This window comes from Kogia breviceps, chromosome 8, assembly GCF_026419965.1.
Source record: "Kogia breviceps isolate mKogBre1 chromosome 8, mKogBre1 haplotype 1, whole genome shotgun sequence".
Taxonomy (NCBI): domain Eukaryota; kingdom Metazoa; phylum Chordata; class Mammalia; order Artiodactyla; family Physeteridae; genus Kogia; species Kogia breviceps.
In genome coordinates, this window is record NC_081317.1 from 68,855,441 (window position 1) to 68,879,852 (window position 24,412).

The 24,412-nt window shown below is 36.0% G+C and overlaps 1 protein-coding gene across 6 annotated transcripts in view; it reads left to right on the forward strand.

The window, feature by feature from the left end:
- Positions 1–422: 422 nt before the first annotated feature.
- RFX3 (regulatory factor X3) overlaps positions 423–24,412 on the forward strand; it is a 294,590-nt gene continuing 270,600 nt past the window's right edge. For 2 of the 6 annotated variants that reach the window (XM_059071874.2, XM_067040152.1), the window contains exons 1-2: positions 423–662; positions 1,890–1,947. In XM_059071874.2, the coding sequence (XP_058927857.1) occupies positions 1,926–1,947 (22 nt within the window). In that variant the 5' untranslated portion in view covers positions 423–662; positions 1,890–1,925. Of the gene's footprint in view, positions 663–906; positions 1,060–1,889; positions 1,948–24,412 lie in introns of those variants that run through there. The other 4 variants (XM_067040150.1, XM_059071886.2, XM_059071890.2 and 1 more) reach the window with 3 other exon arrangements.

Genomic DNA, 24,412 nt, shown 5'->3' on the forward strand with positions numbered 1-24,412 from the left:
TCAAAGTGGATTCTTCCTCAGCTGTAGCTGGTCGTTTACACAAGGTGTCTGGAATCGCCCTCGACACCCCCCTCTCATGGGTTAGCTGTTACCCTCTCCCGGCTCTGAGGCTTTTGGGTACTAAGCTGGTTGCTGCGACTGGCAGCTGTCGTTTCACAGAAAGCATACCTCGCACCACGGCCCTAAATTCGTCCTCCAGCCTCGCCAGGGCGCAGGGCGTGTAGTACCGTACCTCCGAGGGGACCCTGGGGTGACCTCAGCCCCTGCCAAACTTAGCGCGTCTCTTCGGAACCCTTCCTCGGAACCCCGGTCTCACGCCCAGCCCAACCCGGTTCGGGGGCTGTCAGTCACGGCACTGAGCCCGCCCCTTCCGGCCGCTAGCCGGGCCCGCCTCCTCCCCTCTTCCCTCCCCCACCCCTCCCCGTGTGAGTGTCTCCCTCTCTCTCTCTCGCTCCCTCTCTCTCTCCCTCTCTCTCTCTTTTGTGAGTTATAGCAACCGTTGCCTTGTGAATCAAGCGCCATAGTCACCGTAGTCCTGGCGACTGTTACCCATCAACAACAACTACTCCTCTCCTCCTCCTCCTCCTCTTCCTCCTCCTCCTCCTCCCCACCACCACCATCTCCATCACCCACCAACAACACCACAATAATCCACAGCCAAGGTGAATATTCTTCGGTCTCTACATGTGTGTGGGAGCGTGTGGATGCGTGTGAACGCGTGTGTCCGTGCGTGTGTGTGTGTCCGTGTGTGCGAGCCGAGTGTGGCTGTGCGGGGGTCTCACTCCTGACACCGGGGCTGCAGCTGTGGCGCCGCTGCCGAGGGGTTCCGTCCCCCGGGCTTGTTTACAATGGACCGTGCGCGCTGCGGCTGGGTCGGGGGTGTGGGCGCCGCGCCGCTCGCCCGCCGGCCCCGGCCCTCCGCGGCCGCGCTTCAGGGATGGAGCGGGAGCTCGGGGGGCTGCGAGCCGAGCGGGAGACGGAGCCACAGTTTTGCGTTGCGGACGGTGGAGCGCTCCCTTAGGTTTGGGTCTGAGGAGGAGGGTCAGGTGAAGAGATAAGGTGTTTTTTTTTCTTTCTTTCTTTCTTTCCTTCTTTCTTTCAATTTTCTTCTTTTTCAAAGCTGCTTGGTTCCTGTTTCTTTCAAAACCGAAATAGACAAGAGTGTGCAAGGGGGGACCCACGAGGTGGTGTTTTGTTGTTGTTGTTCACTTGTGGGGCCTTGTTATGGGTTTTGTTATTTTTATCCTCGTACATCGGTGAACTTTTCCCACTGCCTCTTGCCTTCATTTTTACCCCTCTTTGCCTTGTGCTTAATGAGCTGCTCTTCTTTTACCATCATCAGCTGCATGGTTTTCTTTTTTCTCTTTTAAAACTGTGTTTTCTTTGTGCTGCAAACAATCTTAATATCCATTCAGCACTCTTCCCTCCCCCTCTTTCTTCTCCCCCCACACCCGTTGCACACACACTGAAACCAAGGGGCCTCTTCGCTGGGTTCTTTGCTGCATTGGGAAAAAGATCTTTTTAAAAAAAGTCTCTCTCCTCTCTCTTTCTCGGAGTGTGTGTGTGTGTGTGTGTGTGTGTGTGTGTGTGTGTGATTTAAACCGGATGCAGGGCATCTGTGATACTTGGGTTAGTAGTTATTGACAGTGCTTTATCCTTCATGTGGAGATGGGAGGGGTACGACTGAGGTTCCATTTCACTTTGATGAACCTCCTTCCCCACAGTGGAGTGTTAACAATTTTCATTGTGGTTATGAGACTCTGTGTGTGACAGACAGGGAAAGGACATAAGGAAGCTTTGTGAGAACTCAGTTTACAGTGTTATTTGTGACAGTTATGGTACTTTAAAGAGTTTTTTTTTTAAATCTTCTCTGTTCCTTTTCCTTTGAGAGTTGAAATTGAAGTCAAGTTGTTCATAAAGAATGTATGAAGCTTCTCAACTTGAAACGTGTGTATATTTCACTTTCTTTGTGGTTAAGATCTAGGCATATGTGTTCTTAACATAGTCTTTTAAATTTATTTTTTGGTTTTCTTTGGACAGTGACTTAAACCTGCTGAAAAGAGAGAACTCTTTCCTTTTTAGGTCTTTCCTTCAAAACTGTATTTTTCTCTGTAGATTTGAATACTTATCAGTCCTCAAGTTATAGGCTCTTAGAGGTAACCCAGTTTTACAGATCCTGTAAATTTGTTCATTTTTCAGTGTAATGTTTAATTAATTATCAGTAAAGAGTTTTGATAATGAATGTGTGCTAAAACAAATATAATGTACTATTATATTCGCACAAATTGAAGTTTCCAATTTGGAATTTTTAAATGCTTATTTAAATAGTCTTCTTTCTAACAGCAAACATATATTGATTTACCTGACAGAGCAGCCTGTGAATAATATGACAGTATTAATTATTCTTCAGAATGTCAGTAAATGAGCAGGTTGGGTAATTGTAATGCTATTAAGGCTAATATTTTGTAAAATAAGAGTTAGGTTTTAAAAATATCTTTTCTTTTTTAAAATCCATTTCCTTGTGATTGCTATTTTAAATGAGAGTGATGTTTGTTCTGAAAGAAATCTTTCTCAGAGCACTCAAATTTATTTATATTTACCCTCCCCCCTCCCCAACCTGGGTTTCTTGCAAATCTCTAATACTAACCTGTATTTTTTTTTTTTTGTTCAGATGAGTGTCAAATGCCTGAACACTTTTGGATGGTGAAGTTCCTGGGTCCTATAAACTCTCTTGAAGTTAATAGGAGTTTTGCTGTCTTGAGACAGTTTCAGACCTTATGCCATTTACATAATCCATTTTCAGTCGAGTAGCTTATATGCTATAATTTTATGGTTTAATATTTTTACTTTCAGTGTCCAAGAATTTTTTTCAGGCATTTCACTCATTACGACTATCTCAGGTTTTCTATAATTCAGATTTTCATTCACAAGGTGATTTGAGAGCAGAACTTAAATTGAATTCTGTTATCTATTCATTTTTAAAAGCACATATGTGATATGAAAGTTGCTGCTAGACATGCTTTGGATTCAAGTGTGTCAACATTATTTATACGGATTAGTAAATAATAGCCAGGAATACTAACAAATGATAAATTTAAAAATTTAACACACTGATAAATGCTTAGTAACAATTTTTTTCTGAGATATTTTTCCTAGGAGGGACTATATTATGTATTTGTATTCTCTCGTGTTTGTTTTTAGACTGAAAAACGAACTCGGAAAAGTGTCCAAACTTTAAAACTAAAATTATGAAATAGGAGTTACTTGTAACTTGTTTTGAATTGCTGAATATCTGTGATTCACTGTATGTCATAATGCCTATCTCAATCTTTTTATATTATTGTGCCTATGAATTGCATTAAATGGTATATAGGCATATTTATGTAGTACATTTAAATGTATAACAGTAAACTAAAATGCATTTCTAAAATGAATTACTCCACAATATTTTCATTATATGGGGTAGTTATGCCTAATTTAAGAAATAGTATATTATTCAAATAGTATTCAGATAGTCTTGTACTCTACTTAGGTACTCAAATAAAAGGTTTATAGTTTATAAGTACTGAAATAAAAAATTTATAGTTTATAAATTTAATATACTTCGATGCTAAACAAAACAATTTTAAAATCAGAAACAAATTTAATAGTAAAAAAATTACCATTAAAAAATTAGCAATTAAAAATGAGTTGTAAAATCAGGATAGATTTAATCTATTATTTAAAGGATGATATGTGTTACTTTGTGGTAACATGTTCCATTTTTCTTGAGAAAGTTGATGTTTTATGTGCTTTCCTCTAAACTGTCAACTGAAGAAATCAGTAGGTGGAGTATGATCGTTGTGTCTCAGATTTTATAGTATGTGTGTGTGTGTGTTTAAAAGAGAAGATATAGCATCAGATATGTAGGAAGAGTTAAAAAAGTTTTTTTCTGAACAGTGTAGTCGGAATGTTACTTTTTTTTTTTTTTATCTCTAGTGAGCCTGTTTTACTAGAAATGAGAATACCAAACAAGGAGGCTTTCAAATTACAAAAGAGTCTTGGAAGACATAAACCTTTAAATTATGAAAAGTCTGCTATTTTTTTTGCTTGCTTTGTTTTCAATGCTGAGCATTAGGCTAAAAATCCTCTACTTCTAGTTACTTTAAAAATAAACACTTAGTTTCCCTAATGGAATCCTTTGCTTTTAACTCGTTGGTATGGCTTCCCAGTGGCTGCTGCAAAACAGATTTTAAATTCCTCTCTGTTCACAGGTGCATAGTGTTCCCATATTTTGGAAATCCAAGATTAACCGTATTTAACTAAATCTAGCTTTGTTAGGGACAGATGGCTGCTTTAAACAGGTGTCACTTTCATTTCTAGTGCATTGTGTTGGGACTTCCACCGTTCACAAAAGGGCTGTCTAAAGCAGGTGGCATCCTTTGCTTTTGTCCTTAGTAAAATATACTTTTGGAGTTAATTATTTTCCTAGGAAGAGTGTTTTTTTTTTTTTTAAGTAAAGGTTTTGAACTATTCAAATTGATTCCTAATTTAATTAGCATAACTTTTATTTTTGCATATAATTCTAGTTTTGAGCTGTGTAAGTTGCACATCCTTTCAGAAAACACTTCAAATTCTTTAAAGCAATGATAAATTCCCTTTGAATCCAGAAAAGTACTCAGGAGCACTTTACACAATTAGTCAATTTATCTGAAGCAAAAAGCCAAGGCAGATTTGAATAAAGTGAAATTTGGTTAACATGACAAGTTAACTTTGGCCATCCCATACTTGAACTTTTGGGGGGGGCAGCATTATTTTAATTTAAATGATAAATGTTGAGAACCAGTGTTATTTTTGTTAGTTATTTTAAATATTTTCAAATGAAAACATTTTCCTTATGTACTTCAATTTTTACTATAAAGTTTTTAGTGCTGTTTTTAAGTGAAAATCGTTTTCAAGCATTAATGTTTAAAAATATGTACTGGAGTAAATAAAAGAGTATCAAACTATTGATTTCTAAGGTTCATTTTTACTCGGATTCTATCCTTTTTAGGTGGAAATTTTATACATCTTACAACAGATGCACCAGAGGGTGCTGTGCAGTTTGCAACAAGAGATTATTATCACTAAGAATGTGAACTGATTAGAACTTTTATTTAAAGAAAAAAAATTTAATTACATATGCATTCAAGCATATAATAGCCTTATTTCTATGGAGTTTCAATTTACTATACTGTCTTAATTGGCAGCTTTTCATCAAAGCCTATCTTTCTATGTACTAATATATATTAGCACAGCATAAAACAATATCAAGATAGATATCTTTGGCATAATCTGAATATCAGCATTCATCCTGTAGGCATATACATTTATCATCTTCTTATGCAGATATTTTAATCTGTATCTAAAAAATTTAGTTTAACTTGAAAATCATACTGTTTTGGCAGTATGGCTTTGTACTCCATAAATTTGGCATTGTTGCACATATCAGTATATTGTATATACTTACAAAATTTATATATGGCATAATTAGTGGTATGCTTTTTATGGTATAATCTAAAACTCTCTCAAAAGTATAAATGGTAATAATAGTTATCAGGCTAATTAAGTCAACAACAATAATAACAGAAATTGGAGAATTTGGTCCCCACTTCATGCTGTTAGAATAGTCTGGTTTGAATATTTAACTTGGCTTTATTAACTGAAAAGTTTTAGATTCTCCACTTTCCTCTGTGCCTTATACTTCTAAACTGGAAGGGATCATATATTGCTTTCTGTATCTGAATATTTGTTCATGGAGTTTTTTATTTTAGGAGAACTATTGAATTCACTCTTTTGGGTTCTTCTTGCATCATTGACTTTACTTCCTCAGCAGTACATGTATACTCTAAAAGACAAATACTGAAGGAGTGGTAGTCAGTATCTGCCTCAAGTAAGCTTAGAAAGATATAGTTATATCAAATAAACTTTTTTCCCTCTAGATAATGGATTTATATATACTGTCGTCCCACATTTAAGTACAATCAGCAAAATATATTTTTTAAAAGTACCTTTGTAAGACATGCCACAAAGAATCCAAAACATCAGTAGAGAATAATAATATTTTTAAGTATTAGTCTTGCTAAAATAGGTTAGGCATTTTTCCTTAAAAATGTGATCCTACCAATTCATTAACATAAACTAATTTATGCCACTAAGAATTTAAAGTATATGACATTGTTTCAAAACCTTTATATTTGACATTTTATGTATCACATCAAACTACAAGATGTATTTAATGAAAATGAATGAGTTAAAAAATTGGAATGTATTTAGAGTATCAAATAGGTATGTGTTTTGTTTTTTAAGTATATTGAGGATAAGTATATTGGTTAAAAACACAGGTTTTGGACTCAGATTTCAGATAATCTTATTAGCTATGGAACCTTGGACAGGTTGTTTAGCTTCATTTAGCCTCAGTTTTCTCATCTGAAAAATAGATCAGCCTTAATCTGCCTTATGGAATTTTGTGAAGAGTAAAGGAGCTAATTCATGTAATGTGCTTTGCTCAGTATTTGACATGGAATACATGCTCAATACATGTTGGTTCTTAGGGAACCCAGTTTAATTTTTTTGCTATCTAAGAATCCTTTTTTGTTTGTTTGTTTGTTTGTTTTTTGCGGTACGCGGGCCTCTCCCTGTTGTGGCCTCTCCCGTTGCGGAGACCAGGCTCCGGACACGCAGGCTCAGCGGCCATGGCTCACGGGCCTAGCCGCTCCGCGGCATGTGGGATCCTCCCGGACCCAGGCACGAACCTGTGTCCCCTGCATCGGCAGGCGGACTCTCAACCACTGCGCCACCAGGGAAGCCTTAAGAATCCTTTTAATACACATCTGACCATCTACTTCCCAATGGGTCCTAAGTTTTGAAAGATTTTGCCCACTGATCTACATTCATTAAATAATTATTCTGTCTTCCACCCTTTAAAAAATAAAAGACATGAAGCTATCAACTGTAGGTTTGGATTATCATTTGATAACCAGTCTTGTTATTACACTGAATTAATAGGGTGCTAGCCCAAAGTTGTGTTTTAGTTTTACTTTGCAGCCTTATTGTAACGGATTCTTTTTATGTTTGCATAACTCTCCTGGTCTAGGGATCTCAGACTGAGAATTAATGATGTAACATTTCATAAACTCTTAACACTTCCCATTGTCCATTTCATTGTCCAATTGATATTTTCCTTTTCACATCTATTATACATGAATTCATTTGAAAACATTTTGAGCCCTATTTATAAACTTTTTACAAAATGCAGTCATTAATATATAATAATGACAATAGTTGTATAAAGATGAGATCATCAAGGAATTATTCCAATTTATATGCACTGCTTAGAATCGTTATTTTATTAACAGTAGAAAAATGTGAGGTCACCATTTGTTTACCTGTAGCAATAAGTAATTTTAGAAGAATTTGCCAACCCCAATCTTGAGGTATAAAGTAACCTCAAGAATGTTTATTCAGTAAAACATATAATATGAAATAATAGTGGAAAAATAACGCCTTTGGTTCCCTTTGTTAGGGCATTAAAGATGTTGAAAGAATCATTTTAGTTGACTGCTATATCTAAAGTTACTATTCAGTAATTTGCTATATTTCTATTTGTCTAAGCAGTTTGACTAAGAATGAAATGTTTTTCTCATTTTCCAGTGATCTAAATAGCCCGATCTTCCTCAAAGTGGAAATGTGGTTTATACATTACAATTGAAAATTTATCTGATACCGTGTGTCATCTTTTTTGCTGAAGCATTGTGTATTGTACAGGCTTTTTGCCTGTCTCCCTCATCTTACCTGCTCCCATCCTCCTACTCCTGTTAAATGTTCAATTAATTATATGATTCCTTTTACATTATTTTTATAGATAATTAGTCCCAACATAAAAAGTATGCAGACTCTCAGCTCAGCCATCTCCTCTGCTTCCTTTATCCTGTGAATCTGACACACGTTTTAAAGGGAACTTTTGGAAAAAGGCTAGGAAATGTGACTTATTAGGTGGTAAGGTTATATATCATTCTTACCGTTTTTAATCATCCATTATCTTCTTACAATTTCTGTCCATCTGACTGCCCTCATGAACAAATACATATCCTTGTTCCACTAATGATGTAACCTGAGCATAATTATGCTCCATGAGTTTCCCTTCCTAGTCCCGGCTATGTATTGGCCTCTGGCTGAGTACTTTAGGTTAAATCTCTTGTCTAGTCCCAAAATATTGTGTTTGTGCAGTTACATGTGCCTGCCCATTGCTGACTTTTAACTCCTGGATTCTTCTTTCTCACTACTTTTATTAGAAGCTGTAATACCCAGTCAGTATTGCTTGCCTTTACTTTACAGTGCCTGGTCAAGATTACGAGAGGTCTTCCTGTTTAGGCAAAAATGGGCAAGGGATAATAGGAGCTGAGCCGGGGAAAGCTAAGAGTGAGGCAGCTGGCCTGAAAATGAAAGTACATTAGTTGCTGAGAGGAGACCTAAATTGAGAGGTGATGTGGAAGGAGAAAAGAGAGAGGGTGACTAGGCTAAGAAATAAAGGTCTTCAAAAGTGCCAGCCAAAGAAGAGTAAAGAGGAGAAAAAAAGCTTCTGTTCTGGTACTCAGTCAGCCACTAAGTGAAAAACCTTAAGCTAGTCACTTAAACCTCCTAGGTCTCAGTTTCTCCATTTGTAAAATGAAGCAGTAGTGCTATGTGATCGCTGAAGCCTTTTCCAGCACTAATAGTCTATGATTCCATGGTGAGATTGGTGTGGAAAAAGGGAAACATGCCAATAACATGGAGCCTGGAATTGGTGTTTCCTTCACTGATGGCATTTTGCTTGCCTATTGTTTCTTCTGATAAGAACAACAAAGAAAACCCAGAGCCTGGGTCTAGCATAATGGCCATACCTATGTCACAGTCTCAGAAGCTTCCACCATTTCAGTGGCCCCTGTAGGGAGCTATGGCCAAGTGCCCTGATGTTCTCACCCACAGAGGAATTAGCTGAGTCTCACAGCTTGAGCTCCTGCTGCGCCAGCTCCTCTATGTCTGTGTGCCAGACAAGTGTCTGACAGTTGGGGCTCCTCCTGCCTGTTGCTCCCCAATGAGGTATTTAAAACAGGACATAATTTCCCAAGTATGTGGAAAGGCAAATTAACAGAGAAAGCGGGATGGGGTGGTGAGGAACCCAGGCCTCTGCGAGCTCCTCTCTCTCTCATTAGAAGCAAGAAAAATTAATTTCTGTTGATCTCATTTTTAAACATTTCTTCCCCAGTTATTAAAGCCTTGACTTTTTTCTTCCCTTCATGCTATTCAGCTAGTTTTGAAAAGAGCTAAAATCCTGTCAAGGAGTCGGGCAGATTTTGAGGGCTTTTGGACTACTTTGGGGCCCTGCTGTGGGGAGCATTGCCATCTTCCACACTAGTATTCTTTTGTAGTTTTTCATTGGCAATAATTGCTGCTTTTCATTTTTCTGAATGTTGTTTATACTTGGATAGCATTTTTAAAACTTAGGTTTGGTGGCAGAAAAATTGTGTCTTTTGGTCAAGAGGTATGCATTTTCATAACTTAAAAAAATTTTATTGGAGTATAGTTGATTTACAATGATGTGTTACTTTCAGGTATACTGTAGAGTGAATCAGTTATACATATATCCACTCGTTTTTTAGATTCTTTTCCCATATAGATCATTACAGAATATTGAATGGAGTTCCCTGTGCTATACAGTAGGTCGTTATTAGTTATCTGTTTTATATATAGTAGTGTGTATATGTCAATCCCTCCTTTTCCTCACTGGTAACCATAAGTTTGTCTTCTACATTGGTGGTGGCTTTATTTCTGTTTTGTAAATGAGTTCATTTGTACCATTGTTTTTAGATTCCACATATAAGCAATATCTTGTGGTATTTGTCTTTCTCTGTCTGACTTATTTTGCTCAGTACTTTAATGTTAATTAGACAAGTGCACTTACAAGATTTTAGAGGATTGCATGCTGTGAAAGGAAGTATTTTTGCATTAGTTCAAGATAAGTCTTATATTCTGCTCTGTCTCACCTCACCTCTTTTACCAGTTTAATAAGGAGTGTATGAAAGATTAATTGTAATTGTTGCTTTTAAAATTATTTTAGAATGCTATTTTTATTGATAGAATAGTATTCAAGTTTCTGAAGTACAGATCTGAATGATTGATGGCTTTATACATTTCAGTATAAAACTATCATCCTCAAAAATGCATCTGGCCCTCTTCAGTCTCAATCAGCATAGTTTATCTTAATGTGCAAAACCATTTTAGAAACCCATTGCTAGTCACTTAAATTTCTGTCTTCCATGCTTTAGTTTTGGGGGTGGTGAGGGAGGGTTGCTGGAGGAGGGGCAGGAAGAGGGAGATAATTTAGAAATCATATCCTGTTTCCATTGTTGAATACTTGTGCATTGCATACTCTATCCAGTTTGTTTTCCTGGATTGTGACATTTTGGTGGAAGTAGAGGTTAGGGTGGGGATTGCAGGGCATAGGGAGGGGAGAAACAGAAATGACTCAGGTGATCCAGTATGTCTTCCAGATCTGTTTCCTTTTCCTGTTGTAGTATTATGCAGAGTACACACACTTTTGTGAGGATAGGCATTTTATTACTTCATATTTTTCTGTGATTTCCTTTTCTCCTAAAGATTGACTGTATCTGTATATATCTATCCCTTAGTATATTGGTGTACAATAATATCTTTCTCTTTTAAAGAGCCTATATTATGATTTAGTCATGCACAGATTTAGAAAGGTAGACGACAGTAGTGAGAAAACCTAGTTTGTGTGCTAAATAACAGAAATGATGCTTTAAATCCACCTCTCTACATTTTGCTTTGGGTGGATTGTTTTGTGGATATATTTTTTGCAGTAGAACTTAGGTTTTTCCCCTATTCCTATTGAGGCTGACATTTTAAAGAACCAAAGGGTGTAATCTGTCACATCAGGCTTTCACTGATTGACATCTGGTTATATCTGATGACAATCTTGGAGATGAGTTTTAATGAAGTGTCAGCATAAGGGTCATTAAAAAAAAACACATGAAAAGATATTATATTAGTGATCTGAAAATCACTTTTACCATCTTAACTATATGCATATTTTGATGTACCACGATGAAAGCCCAGCATGAAATATTGATATATAGGCACCAGATAAAGTTAGATTCTTTGTTTCGATCATGTAACATAATCACATTGCATGCTTCTAAAGGACATTTCAAAACATGTTTTGTTTAAAAAGTCACTTTATATTTTTAGAGTGTACTTATATTAAGAAAAATGGATTTTATCTTATATATAGTGTTTTGTGTATATGTGTGTGTTTGTGCATAGACCTTTAGAAAGTCATTTTAATTGGTACTTCAGAACTTCTGTCAACACTCCTTTTGCTCACGGGTTTCCACATTCTACATATCTAGGAGCTACTCCAGTGTTATTTTGTTGAGGCAAAGAAAATTAGGGGAAATGTTTGACTTAAGTTCTTTGAATGACCTTCCTGTGATTTGGGGAACGATTTTTAATGGTGCCTCACATTATAAGGTGATATTTAGAGGCTACCTTTAGTTAACAAAGGCCATGAATGCTGAAATTGAATTAAGTTATTAAAGGCAAAAATTGTAATTCTGATTATCGTAGGTTAAGATATTGTGCTGCTGGATCAACATTTGATCTATGCTTTTATTTTTAGAAGTCTGCCGAGTTTTGAAATTTAAAACCTTTTAAATAATGTTGAATGAGTGGAGCTGTATAATAGATGTGGATTTGTATTTCACCAGAGGTTTGAGAGCCATATGGTTTGGAAGTAAGTGGGGTTTATCTTTGAAATTGGGAGGTGATGTATTTTAATATTTTGATTGGGTTAGATTTACTTGAGTATTTACTGGTCTTGTTAGAAATGCCAGTGACCATGGAATGGAGATGAAGATCAAAGTCATTTGTGGGAGGAGGTCATTATAGTGATCCTGATATGTAACTCACCTGCAGTCATGCTGTCCTTAATAAACTTTAAAATAAAGGCATCTTTCTTGGATAATATAAACCTCTCTATGATATTGCATTTTTGTTAATTTACACGGCTGTCTGGAATTTCCTAAATCCTGTAGCACAGTCTTGTGTAATGCATTGTCCGTGAGCTTCGGAAGCTCCAGCTTACCCTTTGGTTTACAAACCTTAGAAAGAATGCTAATAGATGACACCGCATGCCTAGAACAACACCTTAATCTGAAGGAATGGGGTAAGATGAGGGTAAGTTGGGGCAGGATCATATAGTTGGAAAAATTAGAGTACAAATAATGGTTAGTACAGTGTAGAGAAAAAGAAGGGTGATGTTAGGGTCTACATAAGAAATTCAGTTTGCCATATTAAGCATACTTAGTAATATTACCACTACAATTAATAACATTATTTCTAGTATTCAAAAACGTTCTAGCAGAGACATAAGAAATAATTGGATATGTTACTCTATAAGCTTGTAGTATTACATCATTGTTCTTTTTCTTTTGCGGTACGCAGGCCTCTCACTGTCGTGGCCTCTCCCGTTGCGGGGCTCAGGCTCCGGACGCGCAAGCGCAGCGGCCATGGCTCATGGGCCTAGCCGCTCCGCGGCATGTGGGATCTTCCCGGGCCGGGGCACGAACCTGTGTCCCCTGCATCGGCAGGCGGACTCTCAACCATTGTGCCACCAGGGAAGCCGTACATCATTGTTTTTTAGCTTTACTTTTGAATGAGGAATTAAAGGATTTATATCAATGTGTATTTAGTGCCAGTACTATTTTGGTTAATTTAGGAATCCTGAAATGGCTCAGCTTTCTATTGGGTTTTAAGGACTATTTTGAAAGAAAAGAGAGAAATTAGGTATTTGATACGAAATTATATATTCTCAGCTATGTGGATGTATTTTTTAAGATTTCAAATTTTAAAAGGCAGAAATGATGGAGATGATATTTAGGAATCAAGGGTAAAAACAAAGGATAGGAAGAGACCTTGAAAATGCAGTTAGATGAAATTAGAAAATTTTGAAATAAAGATTAAAAATAAGGTGAGATAGATAAATCACAGTATGAATGGTGAGATGATTTGTTGGGTGAATAATAATTTACTTTTTTGCCTTGATTTTAACGAATAGGGGAAGCTGAGAAACAGATTATACTTAAGTTTCTTATGGGCACTACATTACTTTTTTTGTCTGAAATATTTACAGTAAAGCTCTGGGACCTTTGACTATTATTGTATGGGATTTCACTATTAATGTTGTATATAGAAAAGAATTAAACTGAGATGTTGTATCAGAGTTTTCTTGTAATTATTTTATTGTTACAAAGTTATATATTAGTATAGAAAGTTAATATATTCAATTAGAATATCTGATTAGCTTACCTGATATCTAAAGCAGTTTACATATGGGAAGCCAATATATAGTGAAAACTGTGTACCATAAATGTATATATTCTTAAAACTTTCTTTTTAAAAAACTTTTAAAACTAACAGTGAAGAATATAGAATAGTAGTGAACCCTCGTGTGTCCATCACACAGACCTAAGGATTATTACGTTCTGTTGTTCTTAAAGCTATATAATTTGAAATAATTTATTTACTGAAATAAAATTGAATCCTATTTTGTTCTACATTGTTCTGAAAAAATTTAAGTCTAATGTTAAGAACAGACTCAATGTAGCCTTGAAACAGTGCTTACATTATATTTAAAACAAAGTATTTAAGAGTGGTTGATCTTCATGTTGTTTCTTCTCAGCACAGCATTTGCAAATCAGGAAGTTTGTTCTCATTTGTTGGTCAAGTCTTTTGTTTAGTAATTCCAGGGTCTTCTACTTGAAATCTGACCTATCATTAAAAAAGGGATCAAGCACAAGGGCTGCAGCCCTTGTTTGCAGGATGCAGGAAAACAACTGTCTTGATATATACCTCCCAGAGGTGAAAGGAATTAATATTTTGTACATCATTCTTTTAATTTGTTTGTGGGTAGATTATATTGCTCTACTTATTCTGTATTGGAGTAACTCCCCAATAGCAAACAACTTAATGTTCTAATTTGGAAGAACACCATGTGAAGGAAAGCTTTATCAAAGGATTGACTTGTATTTTAGAACCTGACCCTGTTTGCATGGCAGCTATGCTTTTGAGTCTGAAGCTGGAGCTGGAGCCTCAAGCCACCTATAGTGAGTGTCTTCTTTCCTTAGGGACCCAACTTCAGCCTGTATCCCTGTTTCTACTTAACTATTCTACGGCCATATTTTTCTGCCCCTTTACTATACCTGATCTGCACAGCTGACCAAAAGGGGTAGCCAGGATGCTGGAGTAGAGATTAAAGAGGTAAAAAGGTCTGTTGCTAGAGTTAAACATGCTTCCAAATGGCGCAAATATATAGATTCCAGTAGAGACATAATTAGGACGTTTTATTTCAGAAACAGAATTTTTAAGTTGGAACAGACTTTGGAGGTTATCTTGTTTAACTCCCCCAACCACCATTTATGTGAAAGAAAAACGGAGGTTAAGTGACTTCGACATACAGCATTTATCAGAGCTGGGGCTGTTGAGCCCTAGGCTCCTCACTCCTCGACCAGTGTTCTTACGTTATAGCTGGTGAAAACCTTTGCTTAAAGGCGGACAGTGCAAATGTGCTGCCGTAAGTATTCACTCTACTTGCTTATTTTATCTAGAGTTTGAGCTCCATATTTTTCCTAGAAAAAGTAAAGTTTTATAATTCTGTATTCAATATTTGAATAAATATCTTAATTTTTATCATCTTTCAACTATAATTTTTGTATATAGGTCATTATTTAATTGCTTTATTTTAAAATGATATAGAAATGCAATTAAATTTTTTTTTCCAAAATTTTAAATAGGCTGTACATTAAGGGGAAGTACCATACCTGCTTGTTTTTTTTTTTTTTTTTAAAAGAAAATAGTAGATTTGTAATTCCTATCGTTCGTATTTCCACTTGCTGGGTGTTAGTGATAATATGTCATAATTTGATGAGGGTAAAGACGATTCTAATCATTCTAAAGATTGTTGTAAAAATTCATTGAATTTTTAATTATAAAAATTGAAATATTTGTTCCTGTAGGTCACTCTCTTGAGGAGCAAAAGTAATATTACTGGCAGCTGATATTGGTCATACAAGCTGAGACTTGCCTGGCTGGGATTTAAAGGTGCTGCAGCACTCTTAAGTAAGAGAACCAACGAATGAGAATGTGAAGGGACTGCCCTTTATTCCATAGCAACCAGAAGCAATACCAGCAGTCATGCTATTATATGACTTCTTATTTTCTTAATCTGAGTTTTTGGAAGGATATATTGTTTACTGATTAATAGTATGAGACTGTGGCAGGAATAAGTAATTACCAAGATTTTGTCTTATTTTTCTCTGTGTGTGCGTGTGTTAGAATTGGAAGTAAACCTGTGAGGTCAGGCTTGAACTTAGTTTCGGTATCCTGTTTTGTGATGAAGATGACCTTTATCATTTGAGCACTAACCCTGTTGATTATTTGAAATAATCAACCTCAGAGAGAACAAGAAAATGACAAATAACTGAACTTTCTAGCAGTAATCTGATGCTCTTACCAGCTTCATTTGTAGTACCAAAGGATACATTTATATATAACAAGAGTAGGTTTCCTATAGGGGGAAAGCCACTTGTCTTTCGCTCTTAACAAGGTAAATCCCCATGGACAAACCTTTCTTGTAAAACTGTTCCCCTTGGATTTCTCCTCACCTTCAATAAAAAAGGAACTATGATAAACAAAAGTATGATGAAATATTAGTTAGCTCTTGCATTTTTGCCTAGAAGTTACTCATTCTTAATCTTAATTTTTGTTTGTTTGTGTTTTATTTATTTGCCTGCGACGGGTCTCAGTTGTGGCATGCGGGATCTTTCGTTGAGGCGCATGGGCATCGCTCTAGTTGTGGTGCACGGGCTCCAGAGCATGCGGGCTCAGTAGTTGCGGAGCGCGCCGGCTTAGTTGCCCCAGGGCATGTGGGATCCTAGTTCCCCGATCCCCGATCAGGGATCGAACTGGCGTCCTCCGCATTTGAAGATGGATTCTTCACCACTGTACCACCAGGGAAGTCCCAATCTTAATGGTTTTACTTTTTTAATTTAATGAGGATTAAGAGAGCATCAGAATGCAGTGCATTAAATCAATTTTGCTTTCTGTTAAGTAAAGAAAAGGGGTTTTGTTTTGGGGCGTGGGTGGGGAGGGATCTGAATCATTTACTTTTAGACTTAACTATATTCCTGATTTGCCAACACACCTACTGGCCCATAAAATGGAACAGAAAATACAGATAATTCAGATGGAAAGAAAATGCTAATACTTGGAAGTCTAAACTGAGGTTTGAATATAGAGGTTGAGTTACCAGTTACTAAATACTAGACTGCTGTATTTGTTGGATATAAAGAGGAAGAATCTAAAACATGGTGTGTGGTCTTAATATCTTATGAATTTATAATCTGGATAAATTTTTAATAAAACTGTTTCTAAATATGGATTAATAGAATCCTCTAAAAAGGAGGTACTTTGGATGTTTTCAAATAGCCCAGAGTTTTATGTTTTGGGGGTCACAATCTTTCAGGATTCCTTATTGCCTGTTCGTCAGAATTATTTAAGAAATATTTATTGAGTGACCATAGCCTTTGTTGTTAGGAAGCTTATAGTCTAGGGTGCATTTTCAGATTTATATTTCACCATTCTGCTCTGTCACTTCTCTTTTCTGGCCAGCCTGGCTTTTGATATTGTGTAATTCATTAAAAGCATGAACTTCAGAATGAACAACCTTGGGTTTGAATTCCAGTTCTGCTGCTGATTAGTAGTTTAACCTTAGGCAGATTACTTAAAATACTGTTTCAAAAAATTAGATTAGATAACATAGGCAAATAGCACTGTGTCTGACATCCAAGTGCTTAGTCAGTGGCAGTTGCTGTTACTTCTCTATAGTCACCTGAATTCTGCCTTGTCCTTTCTCTTCTGTTACTTGGGTCTCATCGTTTATTCTATTTAAAATGTGTTCCCCAACCTGCTTAAATTCATCTCTCCTAAACTTAAGAGTGGTCCCTAACTTGATGGGTTTACTTTTAATGAATTTCTTATTAACACAGCTGTTGATACCTAATTGTGATTTAGATTTATGGCTGTAAATGTTTGATCTTTCCAAATTGTTTGTAAGCTTCCAAAGGGCCAATGACTACACAATAGGTTTTTTTTTTTTTAATTTTTAATTTATTTATTTATGGCTGTGTTGGGTCTTAGTTTCTGTGCAAGGGCTTTCTCTAATTGTGGCAAGCGGGGGCCACTCTTCATCGTGGTGCGTGGGCCTCTCTTGTTGTGGAGCACAGGCTCCAGACACGCAGGCTCAGTAGTTGTGGCTCATGGGCCCAGCTGCTCTGCAGCATGTGCGATCTTCCCAGACCAGGGCTCGAACTCGTGTCCCCTGCATTGGCAGGCAGATTCTCAACCAGTGTGCCACCAGGGAAGCCCCCACAGTAGGTTTTTTAACTCAGTACAAAACCCAGTGGCCTTTCCTAGTAGAAGCAATCAATGAGTAATTATTGATTAAGCCTCAGATTGTTCATCTCTAATCAAATTATAGAAAACACATTTATCCATTTTATAACTTTGTCTAGCCCTGATTTTATAATGACCATTTGAGCAATGCAGTTCTATTATTCCAAATGGATTTTTTAACTTCCTGTTTTTTAAAATGGATTTAATGGAATGAATTAAATGATTTCATGAGTTTTTGATATTTCTTCAAATTAGCATCATCTAGCAGGGAGTAGATTTGGGCTGACCTAATCAGGGACTGTTTTCCTCTTACCTTTCAAATGACATGTTGTAACCTAACTCTGTATCTGTATTTGCATTTTATACACACACGTGTATGTATGTGTGTGTGTGTATGAAATTTCAGACTTGCCTGGAATTTCCTTAGTGTCTGACAAGACTAATTTCTTAGTTTCAGAACTTGGAGAGTCACTTTTAGGATTCAGTACCTTCTTCCTATTTTTTGGTTGTGGCAGAGTGTGGAAATTCCTAATGCTACTTAATATGGGAGAGACATGGGGGGCATTATGAGAACTTTTTTGGGAGGGGGGTACTTCAGATACCCTCAAACTCTTTAGTTTCTCCTTTTGTTTCCTACCTTCAACTGTTCCTACTGGGATGTCCACAAAGTGCAGAATTAGGGCATGAGTTGCAAGATAATACCAAGGCACTTAGTGGTATCAGAGTGGAATTGTTACAGTAGTCAGATCTGTGGTTGCACTTGTGCTGTTCCACCAAGGCTTGCACTATGGAAAGGTAGAACTTGCTTTGATGTCTACTACAGAGACTTTACCCTGAAGAATTTTTTTTTTTTTAAATATGGAGCTGTCATCCATAAATCCATAAGCTCTTATTTATTTATTAAAAAAAATTTTTTTAACATCTTTATTGGAGGATAATTGCTTTACAATGGTGTGTTACTTTTTGCTGTATAACAACGTGAATCAGCTATGCACATACATACATCCCCATATCTCCTCCCTCTTTTTTTTTTTAACATCTTTATTGGAGTATAATTGCTTTACAATGGTATGTTAGTTTCTGCTTTATAACAAAGTGAATCAGTTATACATATACATACATCCCCATATCTCTTCCTTCTTGCATCTCTCTCCCTCCCACCCTCCCTATCCCACTCCTCTAGGTGGACACAAAGCACTGAGCTGATCTCCCTGTGCTATGCAGCAGCTTCCCACTAGCTATCTATTTTACATTTGGTAGTGGATATACGTCCATGGTACTCTCTCACTTCGTCCCAGCTTACCCTTCCCCCTCCCCATGTCCTAAGTCCATTCTCTATGTCTGCGTCTTTATTCCTGTCCTGCCCCTAGGTTCTTCAGAACCGTTTTTTTTCTAGATTCCATGTATATGTGTTAGCATATATTATTTGTTTTTCTCTTTCTGACTTCACTCTGTATAACAGACTCTAGGTCCATCCACCTCACTACCAGTAAGTCAATTTCATTTCTTTTTATGGCTGAGTAATATTCCATTGTATATATGTGCCACATCTTCTTTATCCATTCATCTGTTGATGGACACTTAGGTTGCTGCCATGTCCTGGCTATTGTAGATCGAGCTGCAGTGAACATTGTAGTACATGACTCTTTTTGAATTATGGTTTTCTAAGGGTATATGCCCAGTAGCGGAATTGCTGGGTCATATGGTAGTTCTATTTTTAGTTTTTTGAGGAACCTCCATACTGTTCTCCGTAGTGGCTGTATCAATTTGCATTCCCACCAACAGTGCAAGAGGGTTCCCTTTTCTCCACACCCTCTCCAGCATTTATTGTTTGTAGATTTTTTGATGATGGCCATTCTGACCGGTGTGAGGTGGTACCTCACTGTAGTTTTGATTTGCATTTCTCTAATAATTAGTGAAGTTGAGCATCTTTTCATGTGTTTGTTGGCAATCTGTATATCTTCTTTGGAGAAATGTCTGTTTAGGTCTTCTGCCCATTTTTGGATTGGGTTGTTTGTTTTTTTGTTATTGAGTTGCATGAGCTGATTGTATATTTTGGAAGTTAATCTTTTGTCAGTTGCTTCGTTTGCAAATATTTTCTCCCATTCTGAGGGTTGTCTTTTCGTCTTGCTTATGGTTTCCTTTGCTGTGCAAAAGTTTTAAGTTTCATTAGGTCCCATTTGTTCTTTTTTGTTGTTATTTCCTTTTCTCTAGGAGTTGGGTCAAAAAGGATCTTGCTGTGATTTATGTCATAGAGTGTTCTGCCTATGTTTTCTTCTGAGAGTTTTATAGTGTCTGGCCTTACATTTAGATCTTTAATCCATTTTGAGTTTATTTTTGTGTATGGTGTTAGGGAGTGTTCTAATTTCATTCTTTTACATGTACCTGTCCAGTTTTCCCAGCACCACTTATTGAAGAGGCTGTCTTTTCTCCATTGTATATTCTTGCCTCCTTTATCAAAGATAAGATGACCATATGTACATGGGTTTATCTCTGGGCTTTCTATCCTGTTCCATTGATCTATATTTCTGTTTTTGTGCCCGTACCATACTGTCTTGATTACTGTAGCTTTGTAGTATAGTCTGAAGTCAGGGAGCCTGATTCCTCCAGCTCTGTTTTTCTTTCTCAAGATTGCATAAGCTCTTTTAAAAATCAATGTATTTTCATTCTGTACCATCTCCTGAGGTGAAGTTTGGTGAATTTACTACCAGTTATGAAGTCATCTTGACCTCTCTTCAGATTTAGGGGATTCCCTTCAATTTCTAGAATCAGTTTAGGTGTACAAGTTCGTTATTACTTTTTGTAATAATCTTCAATTATTTACTGAGCAAATATTGGCACCTACAGTATGGGCCAAGCAGTGGAATGCTGTGGAGGATACAACAGTGAACAAAATTGATCAGGTCTCTGCTTTAGAGGAGTTTACATTGAAACAATTGGAGATGAGGGAGAGAGAAAGTAAGTGAGTATTATAATAGATGGTTATAAATGCTATGGAGAAAAAGAAAGAAGGGGTATAGAGAGTGTAGGTGATGAGGGTGGAGGAAATTGTAATTTTAAATAGGATAATTAGGAAGAACTTAAGGTGACATTTGAACAAAGTCTTACAGAGGTAAGTTTTGTATATTTCTTCAAATGTGGGTTTATGTATTTATATTGATGCCTTGATTGGTGTTAGCCTTCCTTCTCTACAAAAGAGTCCTAATTATTTACATCTGTCCTTATTTTTGTTTCTGCCTTTTTCTTTGCTGCCTTTTGTCATTTTTATATACCTTTGAACATAGAGCCTTTTCATTTATATATTCTTTTTAAGTGTATTGACTAAAACTATGGTTTTCCATAAGGAAATAGGCAGATTAAGAATCTCTTGAAAACTTTTAGCTTAGTTTTGTGTTTTTTTGAGAGGAGAGGGGATATTCATTTCTTCAGGTTCACCCTACCTGCTTACAAGTTGGAGGTTCTTCTGAAACACCTGTAACTATCACTAAAATATATCCTAAAACATTGGAAAGAATTGATGCATGAAGTGTTAAAAGTAAAAAAAAGTCATAATTAATAGACAAATAGAAATTACACTAGCCAAACTGCTGGTTTGTTGGTTATGCTCGCAGTTTGCTTACATGGCTGATTTAAACTGGAGAAAGAATCTTCGCATTTGGTGGTTTCTGTGATCAAAATGCCCTTCAGTGTCTTAGATGTGAAACTAGAATGTCATTGTTTATATAGCATAGATTTCTATCATTATCTAGTCACGTTTAATCGTAACTTATCATGGATTTATGAATTGAATTTTTTTGTAAAATTTTGTATATGCAAAAAGACAAGTGAGATTATTTAGATAAATAAAAGTTACTAATGGAGGCAGTGGAGGTCTTGAATTCTGTTATTTTGACAAATAGATTGTCATGCTGATATTTTTAGAATGAGGTTTACAGTGTACTAATGTCAAAATTGTATTTTCCATTTCAATTCAGTGTCAAATATTCAACACTATGTGCCTGTCATCCATTATGAAATGTACAGTTTGACAGTATTTGAGGGTATTGTACTATATTGGAATACTAAAAAAATGGTACAAAATATGTAATATATATAATATGGGTATGTTTTTAACATGTTTAAGGAAGTAGAAATTGCTGTGAAATCTTTAACTACATTTCTCTGTTTGAAATTTATGTAACTATATATATAAAACATTTATTTCTAATCGTGGTTTCCTCCTTGAAGGCTGGTTAAGTGATTATACTTGAAAATTTGCCCTGGCATTTGTGTCTGAAGTGAGTGAGATGTTTCCACATTTTAGGAACCTGTAGTCCAGAGTTTATTGAACTTGAGTACCTGCTGTTTTTGCCATTGAAAATATAAATTAAAAAATTAAACAAGCCAAATTTAGTATCACCACTTTTTTGTACCATCACCGTGTTTATGAAAAAATATGTGAGCTATATAAAAGACTTCGGAGAGCAAGTCTGCCCTCATATTTCCCCCCCTAGCTTTTTCATTAAGGAAAAATTTAAAGATATACAAAAATAGAACCGTATGATGAACTAATGAAATGAATTCCTTTGTATCCATCTCTCTGCTTTAATGGTTAGCTTGTGGTTAATCTTATTTCAGCTATACCCCCTCACTCCCCAAATACTCCATTATTGTTCCCCTCACTCTTTATCTATGGAAAGAGATCCAATAGCTGAGTCGGGCTTGTGCTCAGACTGCCAGTCCTTTACTCTGCTTGGTCATGTTGTGTCATCTCCCCACCTCTCGGAAATAGAGGGATGGCTGAAAAAAAAATCATGCAAAGAATAAAGGTTAGTTTCCAGACAAGTATCATTTAAAATTTTCAGTTGTGAACTTTCATATTTCTGGTCTCAGATTTTGAGTTGGAATTAAATATTATCTTCCAAATTTAGCATAGACTCTACAAAGACTGTTTGTTAGTGCTTTGTGAGAAAGTAACATTTATCTCTTTATAAAGATGGTTTCTTTTATTGTTTTCTAAAGATTTTCTATGTATTTGCTTTCACAAAAAAATTGTGAAATATATGTCTTTGAGATTTTTGGCATTTATAATATGATGCAACTGAAATTGTCCCTCAGATTTATAGAATGTACTTCAAGATTTTTTTTCATTATCCTCAATTATGCATTTCAGAATTCAGTCGATCCAGTTACTTTTTTTCCATTTATTCAATACCTTTTTCAAGTTTTTAAATGGTAAAAGTGAGTAGTAGTAGTTAAAAAGTAAAAGTTTTTAAGAGGCTTTAAAATAAGTTTTTAACTGATAGCACCCTTCCAATCAGGTGTTGTATCACATTCCTGTTACACATTTTAATATTAAAAAAGCTCTTCCTTTGTACATCAACATCCTTTTGACCTTGGCTAAACAAATTATAGAAAAATTATGAAAAAACATACTTTGGGAAGTATTCTTTCTGTCAATAGGAAGGAGCTGGTAGAAGCAGGAAGAGCCATATATTTAGAGCTCTCATAATGAGTTTTTTTTCTGTTTATAATTGGTAAGATATGACTACTAAAAAGAATTCTAACCTGTGAGACATTGGCTACCAACCCTAGATGTGATTTATTGAGGAGCCTATAATTCTTGTTACATGCTTATGAAATTTTTAAAAATTCAGAATTCAGTTTTATTCAGCAACTTTTGTTGAGGATCTTTGATTTTGGTCGGGGGTGGTATGTGGAAATGAATGAAGTGTGATAGGGTGTTGCAAATCCAAGCAAACTGGAATGTGCAAAAGAGAGGCCAAATTCCATAGATAAATACATGATTCTCTGTACCTACATGCTCCTGGTTTCTTGTAATGAAGCCACATTTTATAATTATTGCGGCTTTGTAACTTTAAAGACACAAGACCCCAGTAAACAGCAACACTTCTACTAAAATATTCTTACTAAAAAATTTTTTTATTCTTTATTTTGCCCCATTGACCGTTAGTTAATAGTGCCTGACAGGATCCTAAATATTAATGTAGCCAGTTTAGAACTTTGATTCTTTCAGAGCAGATTCTTCTGGCATTATGTAATACATACTAGAAATTGACCAACTATTAAATAACTGCTTTAAAATGAACACATTTGTCTGACACAGGCCCTGTGAATGGTATTCTCATAAGTAGAAGCTGACTTTAATGACTTTATTGACTACCCTGTGTATATATATGTAGTGTGTGTGTTTTAATGTTTTGTTCTTGTTTGCAAAAATCAATTTTCATTACTTAAAAAGGGTTTTCATATATTAGGTCCTGCGGTTTTAGAATTAAGTTAAATTTTTCTTATCCTAAATGAGAATTTGAAAATTTTCCAAGTACTTTATTGCAAAATTGTTGAATCTTAATGTTACTAATCACTTGGTTTTTTGCATCACAATTGTTACTGATAATCACTGCATCTTTAAAGAACATTTTCTTTTCTGAGTTGTTGTATGGCTTCTTAAGAAATAAGGATGGATCAAGGAAAATACAATTATTGAATATAAAATTTTCATATTTGTGTTTCTTTCTTTTTTTCTCAGCTGTAATATGAATCCTCATGTTTCTTTCTACAGATTTTCTTTGAATTCTTCTCTTTCTGTATTCTTGTCTCTCTTTATTATCCTTTCTGTCCACTTTCTCCTTTTGCTCTGTTCTGCTCTGCTTGGCTTTACTTACAGGCTGTTTCAGTTCTAAACCTTCTTAGCCAACCCATTCTCTTCCTGCCTCAACCTCAGTTATTTGCTCACATGCTGCCTTTGCACCTCTCAGCGTGCTTCAGCTCTCCTATTATTGAATTCTTTGTCTTTCTTTTTGGGATAGTTGTTCCACATTCCTCTATTTATTGTTTCTTGGTAGTTTTAGAGAAATAGCTAATTTCCTTTATTCTGCTTCCT